General features: G+C 44.1%; 1 protein-coding gene across 4 annotated transcripts in view; it reads left to right on the forward strand.

The window, feature by feature from the left end:
* Positions 1-4,938: 4,938 nt before the first annotated feature.
* The window catches only part of LOC139545706 (apoptosis-inducing factor 3), a 32,290-nt gene continuing 14,600 nt past the window's right edge, over positions 4,939-22,628 (forward strand). The window contains exons 1-2 of one of the 4 annotated variants that reach the window (XM_071353756.1): positions 4,939-5,395; positions 22,157-22,377. In XM_071353756.1, coding sequence (XP_071209857.1) covers positions 22,347-22,377 — 31 coding nt within the window. In that variant the 5' untranslated portion in view covers positions 4,939-5,395; positions 22,157-22,346. The remainder of the gene's footprint in view (positions 5,396-22,156; positions 22,378-22,628) is intronic. The other 3 variants (XM_071353757.1, XM_071353759.1, XM_071353760.1) reach the window with 3 other exon arrangements.

Consider the following 22,628-nt stretch of genomic DNA (forward strand, 5'->3'; position numbering starts at 1 on the left):
CATTCCTCCTGACAGAGCTGGTGTCACTGAGTCAGGTTTGTAGGCCTCCTTGCTCTCACACACTTTTTCAGTTCTAGGATTGAGGTCAGGGCTTTGTGATGGCCACTCCAATACCTTGACTTTGTTGTCCTTAAGCCATTTTGCAACAATTTCTGAAGTATGCTTGGGATCATTGTCCATTTGGAAGACCCATTTGCGACCAAGCTTTAACTTCCTGACTGATGTCTTGAGATGTTGCTTCAATATATCCACATAATTGTCCTGCCTCATGATGCCATCTATTTTGTGAAGTGCGCCAGCCTCTCCTGCAGCAAAGCACCCCCACAACATGATGCTGCCACCCCCATACTTCGCGGTTGGGATGGTGTTCTTCGGCTTGCAAGCCTCCCCCTTTTTTCCTCCAAACATAACAATGGTCATTATGGCCAAACAGTTCTATTTTTGTTTCATCAGACCAGAGGACATTTCTCCAAAAAGTATGATCTTTGTCCCCATGTGCAGTTGCAAACCATAGTCTGGCTTTTTTATGGCGGTTTTGGAGCAGTGGCTTCTTCCTTGCTGAGCGGCCTTTCAGGTAAATGTCGATATAGGACTCGTTTTACTCTGGATATAGATACTTGTGTACCTGTTTCCTGCAGCATCTTCACAAGGTCCTTTGCTTTTGTTCTGGGATTGATTTGCAGTTTTAACACCAAAGTACGTTCATCTCTAGGAGACAGAACGCGTCTCCTTCCTGAGCGGTATGACGGCTGCGTGGTCCCATGGTGTTTATACTTGTGTACTATTGTTTGTACAGATGAAAGTGGTACCTTCAGGCGTTTGGAAATTGCTCCCAAGGATGAACCAGGCTTGTGGCGGTCCACATTTTATTCTGAGGTCTTGGCTGATTTCTTTTGATTTCCCCTTGATGTCAAGCAAAGAAGCACTGAGTTTGAAGGTAGGCCTTAATACATCCACAGGTACACCTCCAATTGACTCAAATTATGTCAATTAGCTTATCAGAAGCTTCTAAAGCTATGACATAATTTTCTGGAATTTTCTAAGCTGTTTAAAGGCACAGTCAACTTAGTGTATGTAAACTTCTGACCCACTGGAATTGTGATACAGTGAAATAATCTGTCTGTAATCAATTGTGGTAAAAATTACTTGTGTCATGCACAAAGTATATGTCCTAACCGACTTGCCAAAACTATAGTTTGTTAACTTCTCTAGGATAGGGGGCAGCATTTTCACTTTGGATGAATAGCGTGTCCAGAGTGAACTGCCTCCTACTCTGTCCCAGATGCTAATATATGCATATTATTATTACTATTGGATATAAAACACTCTGAAGTTTCTAAAACGGTTTGAATGATGTCTGTGAGTATAACAGAACTCATATGGCAGGCAAAAACCTGAGAAAAAATCCAAACAGGAAGTGAGAATTCTGAGGCTGGTCGATTTTCAACTCATCGCATATTGAAATCCCAGTGGGTTATGGATCTGTTTGCAATCCATACGCCTTCCACTTGATGTCAACAGTCTGTAGAACGTTGAATGAAGCTTCTACTGTGATGTGGGGCCGGATGGGAGCTCTTTGAATCAGTGGTCTGGCAGAGAGCCAGTTCCTGGTCATGCGCATTCCACATGATATCGACTTGCGTTCCATTACTTCTATAGACACAAAGGAATTCTCCGGTTGGAACGTTATTGAATATTTATGATAACAACATCCTAAAGATTGATTCTCTACTTAGTTTGACACGTTTATTCGATCTGTAATATAACTTTTTTAAGTTTTCGTCCGACGTTCGCCTGGATCTGCGCGAGCGTTTGGATATGTGTACTATACGCGCTACTTGGACATAAATAATGGACATTATCGAACAAAACAACAATTTATTGTGGAACTAGGATTCCTGGGAGTGCATTCTGATGAAGATCATCAAAGGTAACGGAATATTTATGATGTAATTTCGTATTTCTGTTGACTCCAACATGGCGGAGAAATGTTGTTTCTATCTGAGCGCCGTCTCAGATTATTGCATGGTTTGCTTTTTCCGTAAAGTTTAAAAAAAATCTGACACAGCGGTTGCATTAAGAACAAGTGTATCTTTAATTCTATGTAAAACATGTATCTTTCATCAAAGTTTATGATGAGTATTTCTGTTATTTGATGTGGCTCTCTGCAATTTCTCCGGATATTTTGGAGGCATTTCTGAACATGGCGCCAATGTAAACTGAGATTTTTGGATATAAATATAAACATTATCGAACAAAACATACATGTATTGTGTAACATGATGTCCTATGAGTGTCATCTGATGAAGATCATCAAAGGTTAGTGATTCATTTTATCTCTATTTCTGCTTTTTGTTACTCCTCTCTTTGGCTGGAAAAATGGTTGTGTTTTTCTGTGGCTATGTACTGACCTAACATAATCGTTTGGTGTGCTTTCGCCGTAAATCCTTTTTGAAATCAGACACGTTGGCTGGATTCACAACAAGTGTAGCTTTAATTTGGTGTCTTTCATGTGTGATTTCATGAAAGTTAGATTTTTATAGTAATTTATTTGAATTTGGCGCTCTGCATTTTTACTGGCTTTTGGCCAAGTGGGACGTTAGCATCCCAAATATCCCAGAGAAGTTAATAAGAAATGTGTGGAGTGGTTGAAAAACGAGTTTTAATGACTCCAACCTAAGTGTATGCAAATTCCGACTTCAACTGTATGTGAACCCCTAGGCTAATGACTTCTCCAAAAGCTAATTGGAGTCAGGAGTCAGCTAACCTGGAATCCAATCAACGAGATGAGATTGGATATGTTGGTTAGAGCTGCCATGCACTATAAAAACATTCACAAAATTTGATTTGCTATTCACACGAAGCATTGGCTGATGTGAACCATGCCTCGAACAAAAGAGATCTCAGAAGACCCAAGATTAAGAATTGTAGACTAGCATAAAGCTGGAAAGGGTTACAAAAGTATCTCTAAAAGCCTTGATGTTCATCAGTCCACGGTAAGACAAATTGTCTATAAATGGAGAAAGTTCAGCACTGTTGTTACGCTCCGTAGGAGTGGCCGTCCTGCAAAGATGACTGCAAGTGTACAGCGCAGAATGCTCAATGAGGTTAAGAAGAATCCTAGAGTGTCAGCTAAAGACTTACAGAAATCTCTGGAACATGCTAACATCTCTAAAGAGTCTACGATATGTAAAACACAAAATAATAATGGTGTTCATGGGAGTACATCACGGAAGAAGCCACTGCGGTCCAAAAAAAACATTGCTGCACTTCTGAAGTTTGCAAAAGTGCACCTGGATGTTCCACAGCGCTACTGGTAAGATAGTCTGTTGACAGAAGTAACTAAAGTTGAGTTGTTTGGAAGGAACACAACACTATGTGTGGAGAAAAAAAGGCATAGCACACCAACATTAAATCCTCCTCCCAACTGTAAAGTATGGTGGAGGCAGCATCATGGTTTGGGGCTGCCTCAAGGCCTGGACAGCTTGCTATCATCGACGGAAAAATGAATTTCCATGTTTATCAAGACATTTTGCAGGAAAATGTTAGGCGATCTGTCCACCAATTGAAGCTCAACAGTCGTTGGGTGATGCAACAGGACAATGACCCAAAACACAGAAGTAAATCAACAGCAGAATGGCTTCAACAGAAGAAAATACGCCTTCTGGAGTACCCCAGTCAGAGTCCTGACCTCAACCCGATTGAGATGCTGTTGCATGACCTCGAGAGAAGTTCACACCAGACATCCCAAGAATATTGCAGTTTAAACAGTTTTGAAAAGAGGAATGGTCCAAAATTCCTTCTGACCGTTGTGCAGGTCTGATCCGCAACAACAGAAAACATTTGGTTGAGGTCATTGCTGCCAAAGGAGGGTCAACCAGTTATTACATCCAAGTGTTCACATACTTTAACCACCCTGCGCTGTAAATGTTTATACGGTGTGTTCAACAAAGACATGAAGACGTATAATTGTTTGTGTCTTATTAGTTTAAGCAGACTGTGTTTGTCTATTGTTGTGTCCTAGATGAGGATCAGATCAAATTTGATGACCAATTTATGCAGAAATCCAGCTATTTCCAAAGGGTTCACATACTTTTTCTTGCCACTGTAGGTTAGGGTTACGGTTAGGGGAAGGGTTAGCTAACATGCTAAGTAGTTGCTAATTAGCTATAATGCTAAAGTTTTCCGTGATGAGATTCGAACATGCAACCAACATATCATGCTAGGGCCTCCCGAGTGGCGCAGCGGTTTATGAGGTGAGGTGTCACTACAGATCCGGGTTCGATCCTGGGGTGTGTTGCAGCCGGACGTGACCAGGAGGCGGCGCACAATTTGCCCAGCATCGTCTTGGTTAAGGTAGGGTTTGGCCGGTTGGGATGTCCTTGTCCGATCGTGCTCTAGCTACTCCTGTGGCGGGCCGGGTGCATGCACGCTGACAGGGTTGCTAGTTGACCTCCGACACATTGGTGCGACTGGCTTCCAGGTTAAGCGAGCAGTATGTCAAGAATCAGTCCGGCTTGGCACGGTCATGTTTCGGAGGACGCATGGCTCTCAACCTTTGCCTCTCCCGAGTCCGTATGGGAGTTGCAGCAATGGGACAAGACTATAATACCAATTTAGATATCACGAAAAAGGGATGAAAAGTTTTCAAAAAATTTAACATCATGCTCATTTCAATGTCCTGGATTTACATTTACTATGTTATGTCTAGTTTATGAGACCAGTCTGACCAAGCAGGCAGACAAGCAAAGCAAGCAGGCAGACCAGGCAGTGCAGGGGGGAGCCCAGGCAGACCAGGCAGTGCAGGGGGGAGCCCAGCCAGTCTTTAAACAGGCTTAACTGGCAGTCAGGCCTTTAGCATCTGAAGGCGATGCTGAAAGGATCTAAGCAGGAGGGGGAGTGTGTGTGTGTGTGTTTGTCTGCGTGTGTGGGAGAGAGTGAAAGAGTAAGGGGGGGGGAAGAGAGCCGAGCACTGAGAATTTGTGCCATGTTAGCATCCACCCAGCAACTCCGTCAATACTGCGTACAGCTTGGAAACTGGCAGAGGTCCCTGGTGCTGCATTCGCAGGCTCCGTCAGTGAGAGAGAGCAGCTTCCACGACCCCCCCCCCCCCCCCCGATCACTGTGCTGCTCGAGAGGTTTCTCTCAGTGATAGCACATCCACTAGAGCACCGGCCGTTACTGCTGCATAGGAGGAAGTGGGGACAGGAGGAGAGCTGAACGGGAGATACGGAGTGGGAATACTCTAGAAGAGCGAGCCAATCCCGGAGGAGGGACAGTATTCTCGGAGGACTGGTTTGATAGTATGCTACCGTGCTCCACAGGGAAGGCTGAACATTGGGACGTTTGACAGACAGGCACTCGACAGTGCACCTGCTCCACACTGGATTGTTGGGTAAAATTATTTTCCTCATTTACAGTCAGCAAGGGCTGATTTTATGATTGTGCTTGTTACTGCTGATATATCTTAGTGTGGTGCTTAGTATATCAAATGGACTATACTACATTCAGTGTTCTGCATGTGCTACAGCGCTATGTCCATTCAGCATTATAGAGCCAAGGAAGTACCTTGTTTCTGGGCCAGTTCCACATATTTCTGCAGTCCTGCTTAAAGAAGTGGAGAAATGTGGTGCAGTGATATATCAAATACTCTGACACACAGTACACCAATAAACACAAGGCACTTCACAAATATGTACACTTATACAGTGACAAGTGTGTGTTTATGTTAGGGAAATTACAGTAATATTGCCTCAATTAGGAAGTCTTTCATTGAGGGATATTCTGCCCTCAACACAATGAAAGGTCCACTGAGGGAGATAATAATTGTTTAGTTTCATTTTGATATAGTGTGTGTGTGTGTGTGTGTGAGTGTGTGCAATTCATGTGTACCTAGGTGCTGAACGTGTGAAATGCCTGAGAAATTGGTTATTTCAATCGTTGTTTCTGACCATGGAAACTGGTCCTCTGCAGGAATGGACACCCCTCTGTAAAATTCTATTCTGGTTTTCCATGACATCACAACTCCTTTGGCCTAATTTGGAGGCAAATGCTGAAAGTAGCACAAATGCCCTGACACTACATCTCTGTAGTGCCGCTGCCAGCTACTCAGCGTTACATATTTCTTTAATTCTTCATTATTTTTTGTTTATCTGTCAACTTCAAAATCAGACTCAATGTTTCTGTGCATGTTTTTCTCCAGATAGTGGTCTTTTTTAATTGAAGTAAATTCAGTTCAGTTTCAAGTTTGGTGTGAAGTTACATGGTTAAACACAACTAATTGTAAGTAGATAGAACTTCTCTGGTACCACGTGGTATTCCTGCCTTATCCCACCAAGTGTACCAATGGTTACCCTCTGATTTCCACAACAAGTTCAACAACCTGACCTCTGCAGCCTGATCATGGGAAAAAACACATTTCAGAGATCATATGTTACATTCTAGACTTAACAACTTTCAGCATCTATTGAATGGCAACTTAACTGTCTATTAGGCATAGTATCTACATGGAACCTTGTTCATCTTGGACATATGCATTATCACATGAATTAACTGTGATGGAGTAAACGTTACTGTACAATTATGAACCTTCTGTTTCCATGGAACTGCCATGACCGAAGACACATTTTACAGTGGTGAAACAACATAAAAAGCAGCGTTCGATTTTGACCTTAAATAACTATCGTTTTTGGACAACAAACTTAAACAAGCATGCCAGCATATGCAAGACAAAGGGTGAATGCACTTAGTCACAAATGTAGGATTGTTTCCCATGCTTCTAGGGCCTCTCATTGGGGAATCTGATTAGCTCCAATGCAATGTTTTATAATACATCCAGTGTAAAACTGGTAGCCTCTGGAAATAAACAAAGTCACTCAAGCTTCTTTCCATCCTTTAACCTAGAGTCAATGTCCACGCCCCCACGGAAATCTAATTGGCATAATACACAAATCCCCATTTTAAAAAACGGGTCAATTTAAACTAGAGATAGTCACACTAAGTGCAAACCACATGGGATGGCGTATCGCTGCAGAATGCTGTGGTAGCAATGCTGGTTAAGTGTGCCTTGAATTCTAAATGAATCAGTGTCACCAGCAAAGCACCATCACACCACCTCCTCCATGCTTCACGGTGGGAAGCACACATGCGGAGATCATCAGTTGACCTACTCTGCATCTCAAAGACACGGCTGTTGGAACCAAAAATCTAAAATTTGGACTCATCAGACCAAAGGACAGATTTCCACCGGTCTAACGTCCATTGCTTGTGTTTCTTGGCCCAAGCAAGTCTCTTCTTTTTGGTGTCCTTTAGGAGTGGTATCTTTGTAGCAATTCGACCATGAAAGCGTGATTCACGCAGTCTCCTCTGAACAGTTGATGTTGAGACGTGTCTGTTACTTGAACTCTGTGAAGCTTTTATTTGGGCTGCAATTTCTGAGGCTGGTAACTCTAATGAACTTATCCTCTGCAGCAGAGGTAACTCTGCAGGTTTTATAATATATCAAGACTGTTACAAATTAGAACTTCACAGGCTTGATTAGGCTCAGGACAAACAAGGTAAATAGCTGTTAAATGCCCTTATCAGCCATGGATGAAACCTAATCTTTAACCAAGGCCTGATTTACCTGTGGAACAGGTGTTAGATGAATGAAATATGAATATAATAACCAATTGATATGTTAAATAACCAGTCACCCGCGCTTGGGGGACAATTGATCCTGTTCGTTCATACAATTAGGAAACTTCTGAAGCTATTTTGAATAAATGTTCTTGGTCCTACCTAGAGTCAATATATCTTCAGAATAAATTAAGGGGAGTGACTGCATTCAATAAATGTAATAAAATGTATTTATTTTATTTTACAAGGTTAGACAGCGATGATACACTCTTGCATAGCATTACTGGTGAAGATCTGACCGCATTGAACTGAGGACTTTTAAAGGCCCAATGCAGCAGTTTTTTTTAATCTACATTTGCATTTGACATTTTAGTAATTTATCAGTTTTCGGAAGATGGGTAGGGACCATTGGGATGCCAGGACAGAGAAAAGCTTTGACTGGCCTGAGCAGTAGCTGACGTGCTGTAGGGGTGGGACAGCCAAGAGACCAGGCGTGGCAGAACGGAGTGCTCAGAGTTGGGATGTAGGGTTTGAGCATAGCCTGAAGGTGGGGAGGGGCAGTTCCCCTTGCTGCTCTGTAGGCAAGCACCATGGTCTTGTAGTGCATGTGTGCTTTGACTGGAAGCCAGTGTAGTGTACGGAGGAGCGGGGTGACGTGGGAGATCTTGGGAAGGTTGAACAGCAGACGGGCTGCGGAGTTTTGGATAAGTTGCAGGGGTTTGATCACACAAGCAGGGAGCCCAGCCAACAGAGAGTTGCAGTAGGCCAGAAGGAATATGAGGAGTGCCTGGATTAGGATTTACGCTGCTTCCTGTGTGAGGAAAGGTCATACTCTATAGAAGTTGTAGAGCTTGAAGCTGCAGGAGCGAGTCATTTAAAAAATGTTTGCAGAGAACAACAGGGTACTGTCCAGGGTCTTTCCTAGGTTCTTTGCACTCTGGGGGGGGGGGGGGGGGCTCTGGAGTAGTCGACCGTGATGAGAGGAAGAGCAGCGCCATCTTGTCAAGATGAGCTTGAGGTGGTGGGCCGACATCCAAGCAGAGATGTGTGTCGCCACCTGGGTGTCAGAGGGGAATGATAAAGTTGAGTGTCATCTGCATAGCAATGATAAGAGAGACCATGAGAGGATGTGACTTGGTGTATAGAGGAAAGGGCCTAGAACCGAGCCCTGGGGGATACCAGTAATGAGAGCACATGGTGCAGACACAGATCCTCTCCACGCCACCTGGTAGGATCGAACTGCCAGGTAGGATGCAATCCAGGAGTGTGCAGAGCTTGAGATGCCCAGCCCTGAGAGGGTGGAGAGGAGGATCTGATGGTTCACGTTGTCTAAGGCAGCAGATAGATCTTGGAGGCTGGGAATAGTTGAGAGAGTCAGCTTTGGCAGAGCGGAGAGCCTCTGTGACACAGAGGAGAGCAATCTCGGTTGAGTGACCCGTCTTGAAGCCTGACTGGTTAGGCTCAAGAAGATCGTTCTCAGAGTGATAATGAGAGAGACAGCATGCTCAAGTGTTTTGTAAAAGAAAGAAAAGAAAAGAAAGAAGGGATAGCGATCTGTTGTTATTTTTGACATTGGAGGGTTTGAGTTTTTGTTTCTTGAGGAAGGGAGTGATTTTGGCCATCTTGAAGTCAGGGGGGATGCAGCCAGTGGTCAGTTGATGATGGAAGGTCTCCAGAGATAGTCTGAAGAGGGGATGGGGTCGAGTGGGCAGGTTGTCGGGCGGCTGGAAATCACTAGTCGCAGGATTTCATCTGGAGAGCGAGGGGATGAGACTCCTGTGATGAGACGCATGTGGCAGGGACTCCAGACTATTTCGGAGATAAAGGGAAAGCCAGACACAACGCGGATACCGACATCTCACTCCCGGACAAGCTAAACAAGTCCTTTGCCCGCTTCGAGGGAGAAAAAAAACACTGAGCCGCCGACGTGGGCACCTGCCGCTCACAAGGACTGTGTGCTCCCAATCGGCGTGGCTGACGTGAGTCAGTAGCGCTGACTTCTGTCATCATGAAGTGCTTTGAGAGGCTAGTTAAGACCCACTACACTTTGCATATCGCCCCAACAGATCCACGGATGCCTCATTGCCATTGCACTGCACACTGCCCTATTTCAACTGGACAAGAGGAATACCTACGTGAGAATGCTGTTCATCGACTACAGCTCAGCCTTCAACAAGAACATTGCCCTCCAAGCTCATCACTAAGCTCAGGGCCCTCGGTCTGTACTCCTCCCTGTGCAACTGGGTCCAAGACTTCCTGACAGCCGACCCCAGGTGGTGAAGGTAGGCAACAACACTTCCGCCACGCTGATCCTCAACATGGGGATCCCACATGGGTGTGTGTTAAGCCCCCTCTTGTACTCCCTGTTAAACCATGACTGCGTGGCTATGCACATCTCCAACTCAATCAGTGGTAGGCCTGACTACCAACAACAACGAGACAGCCTACAGGGAGGAGGTGAGAGCCCTGGTGGAGTGGTGCCAGGAAAATAACCTCTCCCTCAATGTCAACAAAATGAGGGAGATGATTGTGGACTACAGGAAACAGCAGAGAGAGCACAACCCGACCCACATCGACGGGTCTCAGTGTAGAGAGTCAAAAGCAGTTCCTCAACGTGCAAATCACTGAGGAACTGAAATGGTCCCTCCACACCGACACTGTGATGGAGGCTAAAGAAGAAATTCAGCTGTGTCCCTAAGACCCGTAGCTTCTATCTCCAGGGCATCAAACTGTTTAGGCTGGGTTACTGTACAGCACTTTGTGACATCAGCTGATGTAAGAAGGGCTTTATAAATACATTTGATTGATTGATTGAACAGTCATCACTACTAGTTGGCTTACAGTACTCTACTCTGCACCTTGTACAGTCTTGGCCAAAAGTTTTGAGGATGACACAAATATTAATTCTCACAAAATCTTCTGCCTCAGTTTGTATGATGGCAATTTGCATATACTGTACTCCAAAATGTTATGGAGAGTGTATATATAAGTACAGGCTTCCCTCCATCAGTGCTCAGACTGTCTGCAATAGGCTGAGAGAGGCTGGACTGAGGGATTGTAGGCCTGTTGTAAGGCAGGTCCTCACCAGACATCACCGGCAACAACGTCGCCTATGGGCACAAACCCACCATTGCTGGACCAGACAGGACTGGCAAAAAGTGCTCTTCACTGACGAGTTGTGGTTTTGTCTCACCAGGGGTGATGGTCGGATTCGTATTTATTGTTGAAGGAATGAGCGTTACACCAAGGCCTGTACTCTGGAGCAGGATCGATTTGGAGGTGGACTGACTGACTGACTGTTACTTTTGATTTTGACCCCTCCCCTTTGTTCAGGGATCCATTATTCCATTTCTGTTAGTTACATGTCTGTGGAACCTGTTCAGTTTGTATGTTGTTGAATCTTTTTATGTTCATACAAATATTTACACATGTTAAGTTTGCTGAAAATAAACGCAGTTGACAGTGAGACGAGGTTCCTTTTTTTGCTGAGTTTATGTACAGTGCCTTAAGTATTCCCACCCCTTGAATTTTTCCACATTTTGTTGTTACAGACTGACTTTAGATGAAATTGAGTTTTGTAACTGGCCTACACAAAGTGGAATTATGTTTTTTGAATTTCTTACAAATTAATAAAAAAAGAAAAACTGAAATCTCTTGAATCAGTAAGTATTCAACCCCTTTGTTATGGCAAGCCTAACTAAGTTCAGGCGTAAGAATTTGGTTAACAAGTCACATAAGTTGCATGGACAATAATAGTGTTTAACATGATTTTTGAATGACTACCTCTTCTCTGTATCCCACACATACAATTATCTGTAAGGTCCCTCAGTCAAGCAGTGAATTTCAAACACAGATTCAACCACAAAGACCAGGGAGGTTTTCCAATGCCTCGCAAAGAAGGGCACCTATTGGTAGATGGGTGTAAACAGACATTGAATATCCCTTTGAGTATGGTGACATTATTAATTACAGTTTGGATGGTGCATCAATACACTGTCACTACAAATATACAGGATTCCTTAACTCAGTTGCCGGAGAGGAAGGAAACCGCTCAGGGAGGTCACCATGAAAAGATGGAAGCCTGTACAGAATAAAAAATATTCCAAAACATGCATCCTGTTTGTAACAAGGTACTAAAGTAATACTGCAAAAACAGTGGCAAAGCAATTAACTTTTTGTCCTGAATACAAATGTTTGGGGCAAATCCAATACAGCACAATAGAGCTAAGCACAGGCAAAATCCTAGAGGAAAACCTGGTTCAGTCTGCTTTCCACCAGACACTGGGAGATGAATTCACCTTCCAGCAGGACAATAACCTGAAAGTTACATTTTTGTCTTAAATCTACTTGAAAATCTATGATAAGACTTAAATGGTTGTCTAGCAATGATCAACAAACAATTTGAAAGAGCTTGAAGAATTTTGAAAAGAATAATGGGCAAATGTTGCACAATCCAGGTGTGGAAAGCTCTTAGAGACTTACCCAGAAAGACTCATAGCCGTAATCACTGCAAAAGGTGCTTCTACAAAGTACTAACACGGGTGTGAATGCTTATGTAAATGTATATATTTCCGTGTTTAATTTTCAATACATTTGCAAACATTTCTAAAAACCTGTTTTCACTTTAATTATGGGATATTTTGTATAGATGGGCGAGGGGGATTTTTTAAAATTCAGGCTGTAACAACAATGTGGAATAAGTCAAGGGGTATAAATACTTTCTGAAGGCACTGTACACACTGTATTCTCGACATAGCTCATCCTACTGAACTACTGCTGTACATATATGTTCCTACTTATATATTGTCCATACTGTCTATACATATTTATATTCTGAACTCTGACATTGCTCGTTCTGATATTGTTTGTTCAGAATTTTTTTTTATTTGGGGAGTGGGGTGGGATTATTTGGGTATTGGTATTCTACTGTTAGACACTTACTGCACTGCTGGAGCTAGAAACATAAGCTTTTCGCTGCACCTGCTTTAACATCTGCTAATCTGTGTACGCAACAAATACAATTTTAGGGTAGTTTTGTGTAAGTGGGACCAGTGGACTCCATAGGCTGAGTAAATGAGGAGCTCATGTCATCATTCTTTTTTTTCCAAAGAGAGGGAGGAGGGGAGGAAAATACTTTCCCAGGGTTGGAGACAGAGGCTTGGAATTTAGAGTGATAGATAGCAGCTTTAGCAGCAGATGTAGAGAAGAAGGAATGGAAGGAGGATAGGTCCTCCGGAAGTTTAGATTTCCTCCATTTTCGCTCAGCTTTCCACTGTCCTGTTCTATGAGCACACAGTGAATCTCAATGTTAAATCATTTCAGGGTAACAATTAAGTACCTTACTGTAATAGTTTTCCTTTTAAAATTGTCAAACATTAACAGAAATAGCTTTTTTTTAGCAAAAAAACGATTTCTCAAGCAATAATTTTGCTAGGACTGTCTGGAGGTGGTCTGAGTGAAGGGCCCAATTGGACGGCTATGTAACCTGAAAACTAGCTGTTATTGGCAGAGAGGTTTGGAACTCTCTTTGTTATTGGTCTGTTGACGTATTTCCGCCTGGTGATGTCAGCAGGCAAGCCAAAACTCCACCCATGCTAAACCTGCTGATTAGACGATCCTGTTTCAATTGTAACTTCAACCAGCTGGAAATAACACTAATATATATTTTTTTCTTCTAACTTTTACAGTGTTATTTTCACCAGCTGTTGTACAATATGATACAAAGCACAGGGAACACTGAATTTTGACTGCACTGGGCCTTTAAGGTGAAAATGGCACCCTACTGTATGGTTGCTTGAGGAACCAAAATAATTTCTGATACAGATTTACTGAAGCTACTGTACATGTGACTCTTGATGTCACTGAATGCCCAAGGCAGTTCAGTGCAGGTATAGTCCGTGTGGAGTTTGTCTCTTTAGGGAAAAGGGTTACTTACTACCTGGCCTGCTGTATCTGTTTGTGTGTGGGCTTCATCATGAACCGGATGGGTCAACATTCTCCTGGCAGTATAAGGTGGAGATGCAGGTGTGGAAAGTTGTTATATCTGGGAATCACATTTTTCCCCCTTATTTTACCTGGTGTGTGATACCAACCCCTCAGGTGTGCCACATCGGTGATCAAGTAAGGTGCTATTGGCTGTGGTGCAGCTAAATGTTCATGCAGTTGGAGTCCTTAACTGGAGTCCGTTTAGATATGAAGTATGTTTACCTGGGCTGCTCAAAAAAAGTAAAGTCCCTTTTCTGAGAAATGGAGGTGGCCATCGATTTGAATTTGGCCCTCTGTGTTTAACATTCTTGTCGATTAAAAAAAATATATATATTTTTTTTTCAAACATTTGGTTTCACACATCCATACTTGGGGTGGTGATGGAGGGGGGGGGGGGGGGGGGTAGTGCCTAAGGTTTGAGCCATAATGGCTTATTCCCAGCTTCATTCCAGTGAAAAATATTACATTTGTGGGGAGAAGTGAGTGAAACTGACAGCTTGTTTGCAGGAAGGATCATTAGCACTGCTTGGGGACAGGCCCAATGGTGAGTGACTGGGTTCTGCGTCATGTTGTGAGAACCAAATCTGCTTAACCTACTTTGGGTTAGCACAAAATATCTCGGGCTTGCTTGAACCTCACAATAGCAGCCTTTCTGGTGCAGTTTTGATGTTCATAAAATATTAATTTGTACAGAATTATTGATATGGCAACATGGAAGATATAGTGCTCTTCCCTTACAAAAAAATACTGTGTGTTTGTGTGTATATATATCTAATTGTTGTTGTTGTTGAAATTTCAGGCGTGGTTTTTGGACACCTGTGAAGTTTTCCCTTGTGAAAAAATAAATTCCCCATGTGACATTTTTCCCCCAGGTCTATTTTCTATTACTTCCAGCTACAGCTGGTCTCCCATCCAGGGACCGACCAGCTATACATGGGTTGTTTACATTTACTTTGTTTACAAACAGTGGTGTAAAACAAGCTTATATTTTGTGTTCTGATGGGGTATGACAGTTAAACTAAGCTCATGAGGCATTTATACGTTGTACACTGAGTATACCAAACATTAGGAACACCTTCCTAATATTGAGTTGCACCCCCCTCCCCATTTTGCCCTCAGAACAACCTGAATTCGTCGGAGCATGGACTCTACAAGGTGTCAAAAGCGTTCCACAGGGATGCTGGCCCATGTTGACTCCAAATGCTTCCCACAGTTATGTCAAGTTGGCTGGATGTTCTTCGGGTGGTGGACCGTTCTTGATACACACGGGAAACTATTGAGCGTGAAACCCAGCAGCGTTGCAGTTCGTGAGACAAACCGGTGCGCCTGGCACCTACTACCATACCCCGTTCAAAGGCACTTAAATATTTAGTCTTGCCCTTTTACCCTCTGAATTGCACACATAAACGACCCATGTCTTAATTGTCTCAAAGCTTTAAACTCCTTCATTGACCTGTCTCCTCCATTTCATCTACACTGATTGAAGTGGATTTAACAAGTAACATCAATAAGGGATCATATCTTTCACCTGGATTCACTGGTCAATATATGTCATGGAAAGAGCAGTTGTTCTTAATGTTTTGTATACTCTTCAAGAATTTATGGGTTCATATTTATAAGTCCAAAAACGGATGTAGCAACTAAGGATTGCCCCTTTTACAGGCAGTGACCTTCAGACAGCAGAACTATGTCGCCATTTGAATGTGATCCATTAACCTGCCCCAAAAACAATTATTCTGTACACTGTTTTGCGAATGTCTTGCAAAATCGTTCCCTTGTCCTGCATTTGGGCTTTTTAGATTTTGTCACCCTAATTCCACCGGTGGAAACATTGCTACTGCAACATGTGAACACCGTCTTTTCACATGTGAGGAGAATAACATTATTTCAACCCCACATGTGAATCTGAAATTCCACATGTGGAAGTGAGATTTTCACAGTTGGAGTTTTCTTACATGTGAAAATGCAAATTTCAAATGTGAAACTGCATTTCATATGTGTGGTGAAAACAACATGTTATTCTTCTCACATGTGAAAAGGTGGTGTTACCATGTGCACTATAATTTAGTACATGTGAAATCTTAAGCTCAACATGTGAAAACAGCTATTTCATGTGTGAAAATACGATTTTCAAATGTGAAATTGCATTTTTTTTGTAAGGGTTCAGTCTTAATTAAGTTTTTGACTGTTATTGATTTCTTCATAGGGAAACATCGTTCTAATACAAAATTACATTTTGAGATGTGTTTGTTTGTTGGTGCGTCATTGAGAGTAGAAATAATGAACTGTTGCCATGGAGATTTTCACAAATTGTGTAGGGAAAAACAAACGCCCACATTCTTCTCAAAAAGAACCAGGCGTACCCAGTTGTTTATCATGCTCAAAACTGACTCTTGATCATTTAATTCCATGCTACAAAATAAGTCGAATGGAAATATCCTTCAACTTCTTGAATGTTCTTGTGATCATTTTGAGTTGAATGTATTGCGAAGTATTTACACACACACATACTGTCCTAACAGTTTGAGAGTGATGACACGGCACAAACTTTTTACTGGGTGAAATGTGTTTTGTCATTCAGAAGAGCGATCTTTCCATGTCTCACTTGGTCTCTAATACTTTCACCACTGCTCCATTCAACAGGTCTAGCTTGATTTTTTTCTTCCTTTGTTTTTTACCTCATGGATATTAAGCTGTCCTCTGAATATCAAGTACTCCCTTTTAGTTGCACCACCAAAGGATATTTTGCTATTCCTAATGAATCATACTGTTCTTATGCTTGTTACTGTAGTACCGCATTCATATTCTTATCAACCGCTGTATTGTTAAGCAACACCAAGTGGGTTGAAATACCACAAGTTCTGGCAGGGGTGTGTGGGCAGTGTTTGGCAGCAAAACAAAGGTGGTTTTGAAACTCATGGGGCCTCTGCTTCCCTTCACTACAGCGTGACATTAAAGTGAATAGGTGCAAAGGCTGTTAATGGTTAACACTTATGTGTGCAACATGTCATGTGTTAAGTAACAATGTACGTGGAAAAATGTTACCAATTAACACTATTACTTCCACTTTAAGGGCATTTGGACACATGCACACACACACACACACACACACACACACACACACACACACACACACACACACACACACACACACACACACACACACACACACACACACACACACACACACACACACACACACACACACACACACACACACACACACACACACACACACACACACACACACACACACACACACACACACACACGGTAGAGAGAGAAGGGTTGAAAACAAGTGACAACCTTTTCTCAGCCTTACATTGTTGCCAAGTGTTGCTGGAGGGCAGAGCACACAGGAATAGTAATAGCTGCTCTATACAACCTCAACCAAGTTTGGGCCTCACAGACATACTGTATTAAAGAAACCGCTAAAATATGGAGTTCTCTTCTCTGATCTAATATATGTACAGACGGGCAGGTTGACGGACAACTACATACCCTTTCCTTTTCAAACGAGTGGTTGATGAGGCAGTTTTTTTGGTGGAAATCAAATATGTTTGAACAATGCCACGGAGAGGACTGTGGATGGTGTTGTGAATGCTAATGGCTGTTAGTGTTAGGCTTGTCTTAACTACCACAGTGGCCTTTCCAGGACTTTGTCCATGTTTCTCAGCATCATGAATAGCTTGAAAAGCATATTGGTTCATTGTAAAAATGTTGAGCCATGGTTGATATACTGTAAGTATTGTATTTCAATTTCCAAAATGGGCAGTGGTTCACATAAATGCAGGAGAAGGGCTTCACTACAGGAGAAGGGCTTGCGAAAACTCTAGGTTACTTACGTAACCCTGGTTCTGTGAGATGTCTCACTATGGGATGCGCCTGGGTGTGTCCATAAGCTCGAAATATCCAATCACACAGCTGTTGGAATCCGACAAGTCGAGTGGCGAATGAGAGCCCCTCCTCTCCATAAAGGGAGCCTTTAACCCGCCAAACTGCATGCCTCTCCTCCTTGCACTCTTGCTCATCTTCCTTGCGATCTCACTCATATTCATATAGACCCGGGGTTACGTAAGTAATCTTGAGTTCTATTTCAAATACTCGTTTTGATGTCTCACCATGGGACAACTCCCATAATGCAGACATGCTCTCCGAAGCCAGTGTAGTTCCAACAGCATCATCCCTCAGATGCCACAAGTATGCCACAAAAAAGGTGCAGAGACATCCAGTCGGTAAAGACCTTATTAAACTATAAGGGGTGGCTGTACGTGCCAAAATGCAAATCTCCCATAATGAGATGCCATTGAACAGTGCCCAAGAGGTAGCCATACCTCTGGTGTAATGAGCCCTTCCGGGCTGTAGCCTTTGCTATTATATTTTCCAATACAACAGTTTCCACCATCCAAAGATAGCTGTTAATGAGGTAGGGGGGCTTGCCCTTGCAGGGAGGTGCCCAAAAAATGAAGGGGTCATTTCCGCAAATGGTGGAGACACTCTGCTTCCATAAACAGGAAGAGCGGTGGATGTAACCACAAGCTCCAGGGCGCTACAACACAATTGCCACTGAGCCTAGGCATACAAGAGTGGGTTTGGGTACCCAGGAGGACCACGGGGCAAACTGAAGGCACGAACGGTCGTTTTGCAGCCATAGGGTAGACGGAAAAGCAGGTTAGAAAGAGAAACATGACATTTCCCCGCTTTCCAGCGGCACAACAGGCTACCATGGGAAAGCCTCAAGCACAACATGTCCCATGTAGAGGACCCGAACGGACCCAAGGACAATCAGACCAAATTGGATCAGAGTGACAAAAAAAGGATGTTTATCAGCCAAGTTGCTCTTCTGGTTAACAAATAGGTCTTTATATGTTGGCTAAGCCTTTACAAGTCAATAAAGTCACCTTATTAGCGTAAAATAAGTATGCTATAGGTGAAGACCTCTAGTCCCATGTGAGGTGCTAAATGCTTGAAGACTGGTTTTGTCTAAGTGACATGCACCCTCAACTACAGAGGGTGTTACCCTACTGTAAATGTCCAGGCCTGTGTGACAGGTGAGATGGCAGTTAACTGGACCTTTTAGGAGATCGTCCCTCTGTTTCCAAGGGATGATCTGTGTAGGTCACACCACTTCTCCAAAACGCATCTCCTGTTTTACCAGACAGTGGGCGTGTGGGAGGAGCACTGTCACTCTGGTGAAAGGTCTTGACTTGTTGGCTTGTCGCAGGCAAATCTCATTTGGGTCCGCAGATCCCTGCGTAACGGTAACTACCAGGACTGGTTAAATGCGGGAGAGTGATCTCCACCAACCAGGGTATCCTTGGTTATTTGAAGGGCTCGACGATGAGGGATAAGCCTGTGGCAGGCCTAGGAGAGAGAAAAAGCTTAGGGCATTACCCTTGAGAGGCTGTGCCAGTGCTTCCACTCCTACTGGTGCATAAACACTAAATAGGGACGGGTTCTCCAAAACCCTCCATAGGGTTGTCGCTTTTTACAGTCTGTCTTTCAAGTCAGTCTGGATAGATGCAGAGGGCAGGCTCTCATGAACTGGTTTAAAATGCCAGCGAGAGCGTGTCATGCGCACCCCAGGACATGATAACATTGCAGGGGAGGGCAGAGAGTGTGTTCCATTGCTGGGATATCCTCGTAATGCGTCCGAGGCATATGGGCATAACGTTTTATCCAAAACAACATGCCTGATCCTCTTGGACTGTGTCCCTAGCAGGTGGCAATGGGTATGGCTATACCGTGTCACCGAGTGGTGTTTTTGCGCGAGAGAGCAGCCAACGAAATGACACAATGCTTCAACCGGCGTAGCTTAAAGGTGGAAGGAAACATGCTTGTAACCCAGATGTCCTAATCCTAAGCAATAGATCAGCTAAGTGTCTGGTCTGTCTTGGCCCTACCTCGGACAGGTGGGCTAATAAGAGCAAACACTCCCCCAAAGGGAGAGTAGAGCTAACAAATCCCCGACTGCGTGATCAAGCGCAGGTAGGAACGGGACGAGGAAAAAAATGGACTTGGTGTACCAGATTTCCTCGGACCAGAAAATATGAGTAATGGAAAACCTTACTGACTGTCCTATAGCTCAATAGAGTTTTCCGTCAATAGAGCTAAGTTGCCATTGGATTTCCCCAAAGAGAAACCCAGTGGGTTACGGCGATCTTTGATGTGAACCCCGGAAACCTGTTTCCCTGTTTTAGTGTATGGAAACGGGGGAATTGACTGCCACCTCCTGGTGATAGCACTGAGGAGGTACTCATGTGAGCCTGTTTAAACTGTGTTGCTCGCGCAGTAGGCGGTAAGAGGCGAAAATGCCGCAAGGCAAGGGGAGCCATGGTTATGGCAATCTGTCATTCAGCTCCGTCAGTCAGAAGAGACTGGAGGGAGAGAGGACATGCTGACTGTCGTCCTGGCTTAAAACATGAGAAGGTGCCTAGGGGATAGCGAAAGGGCGGATGGCACTTGGGGGTATGAGTGCATTTTCCCATGTGAGCGAAGACATTGGCAGTCTGCTGAGTTGCCAGGGGTCTTGGCCCCCCAAAGACAGCTTGTTGCCTCCTCCCTGCTGTGAGGCTATGGCGAGTTGCAGTGACCAACAGGCTGCTACGGGGCCTGGGAGGCTTCGCCTTCTTTCATACGCATTTCACACATCTGCATGGAGTCGACAGCGGGCCGAACAACTCCTTGGGTGTCACGGGCATCCAGGAGGTCCACTGTTTCTTTGTCTGTTAAGCTGGAAAAGCTTAGCCAAAGTGCCCTTTCTTCCAACACCGCCAGGCTCACGGTATGACCACAGCCAGGGATGGCATTACGTGAAGCCCAGAGGTTTAGATCCGTAATCATACAGATCTCATCCCAAGCAACCTTATTCAGGGTCCCCGAATCCAGTTGCTTCCACACATCCTTCACTAACTCTGCTTGGTAAGCCAACAATAAAGAGGTCATGTTAAGTGCTCTGATTGACAAGGCCAGGGTTTTGTACGTCTTATGGAAAATGGAGGCAGAAAAGCACTCTGTCTTTCTAGGGAGGGAACTTCCAGTAGTGTTGGTTGAAAGTGGTAAGCCAGTGACGGCTCCACCATGGGAGGGTCGGAAAACCCAGATTCTTCCATATTGTTCATGTCCATTCTCGGGAAACCCCTAGCCAGGATATTGCTGGCAAGGGGCTTATCCCATGAGCTCCTAGCCTCTCTGATGCAAGCTGGGAACGCGGGAAGCAGTTGCTTAGCGGGATGGTAGTCTTTTCCCATCGTATAGGTCCCTTCCGGGATCCTGGGCCCCCAAGGGAGCTGGCCACTCGATGTTGTGGTGGGTTATGGGGAGCTGAGCCTCGGCCGGTGGCTGAGAGGGGAGGGAGGGGGTGGAAATAGCGGAGCATTTTAGCCTCCTTTTCAAAAACACTCTAGAGAGAAATGTACAATGCTTACAGGACACTGGGTTGTCGAGTGCTTCTTGAGCATGCTCCCTTAACAGACAATTGTTGCATAAAATCCTTCCAACTAGCCACAAGCACAAGAATGTGGTTGTTTGAGTGCTGTGGTAGGCTCGTCTAAGGTTGGGGCAGCAGTGGCCATTGTGTAGAACAGGGCTATGCTGAAAATGCCTGTTGTAAAAACAATGTGTAAGTTCTGGGCTTTAGTTAGGCGTAAGCTACTTCGTAGAAGCCTTGCTAAAGCTAGCTAGGATGTGCACAGTGGGAACGCTACAGCCGCGAGGCTAGTGCTGCGTTAGCTATCTAGCAGCTACCCTTGCTAAGGTGCGCTGTCGCAAAGAGAGGCCAGAATGACCAGTTTGGCTACACGGACTATCTGTCTCTATGCACACTCACAGGGCTCTACACACTTACGCACACTGACAATCCAACACACATACAAACACTCACTCCATCATTTGCTCACACACACACATAATATGCGCATACATTTATACTGACTCTACACACCCACTGACATACAATCATCATATATAGTACATTACTGCTACTCTGTTTATCTTATACACCTTACATTGATCCAGTATCCCTGCACATTGTAAATATGGTACTAGAACTGACCCTGTACATAGTATGTTTACTTACGTTATCGTGTTCTTATTTTTATGTAGTGTTTTTGTTCTACCTTGTTATTTTTAGTATTCCATGGTTATTGATTACTGCATTGTTGGTGTTAGAGCTTGCAATAAAGGCATTTCACTGTACTTGTGCATGTGACATTAAAACTTGAAACTCGAGAGGGGCTCACCTCATTCGCCACTCGACCTGTCTGTCTCCAACAGACGCTATATGATTGGATACTTCGGGCTTATGTACACGCCCAGGCACATTCCCACAGTGAGACATCGAAACGAGTATTTGAAATAGAACGACGAGTAGTCATGTGAGAACCTTTTATAGAGCTGTCTAGTGGTGTTGTCTGATGTTCGGGCTTTTCCAGCGACGCTGGGGGAGGGATAAATGTGAGGACGGGCTCAATGTAATCAACACATTTTTCTCCCTCCACCAGCCTCCACTGGGCTTTTCAGACACTCCGTTGTTTATCACTCTCCCTCTTCCCAGGTGGTGATGTGGAGGAGCTGAGGTCTACGATGGCTGGCCTGGACCTACACCTGCATGTGCTGATACCCCCATTTCAACGTTGTCGTCGTTACCTCCCAACCCAGCAACCCAACCCCAGGATCTGACCCTGTCTCTGACCCTGTCTCCCCCTCACCCCCCCCAGACCTCCTGGCTCTACCCTGTGCCCATCATGGGAGGATGCCTCTCCAAAAGCAAACCAGGTGACCACCTTCGCCAACCCCGTTTTCCTTCCCTCCTTTAAAATCCTGGAATAATTGGCACTTGTTCTCCAGCAATATATAGGTCATACAAACTCCCCTCCTGACTGCCTTTGTAGCATGGCATTTTGTGGAGGATGAATTTTTATGCTCTCAATTGCATTGCCTTCAAAAGGATTACATAGTCAAATATGAGTTTCAAATGTATGGCACAACGTAATAATAATAACTTTATTCGTATAGCCCTTTTCAAT

Source organism: Salvelinus alpinus, chromosome 19, assembly GCF_045679555.1.
Source record: "Salvelinus alpinus chromosome 19, SLU_Salpinus.1, whole genome shotgun sequence".
In the NCBI taxonomy this organism is placed as follows: Eukaryota; Metazoa; Chordata; class Actinopteri; order Salmoniformes; family Salmonidae; genus Salvelinus; species Salvelinus alpinus.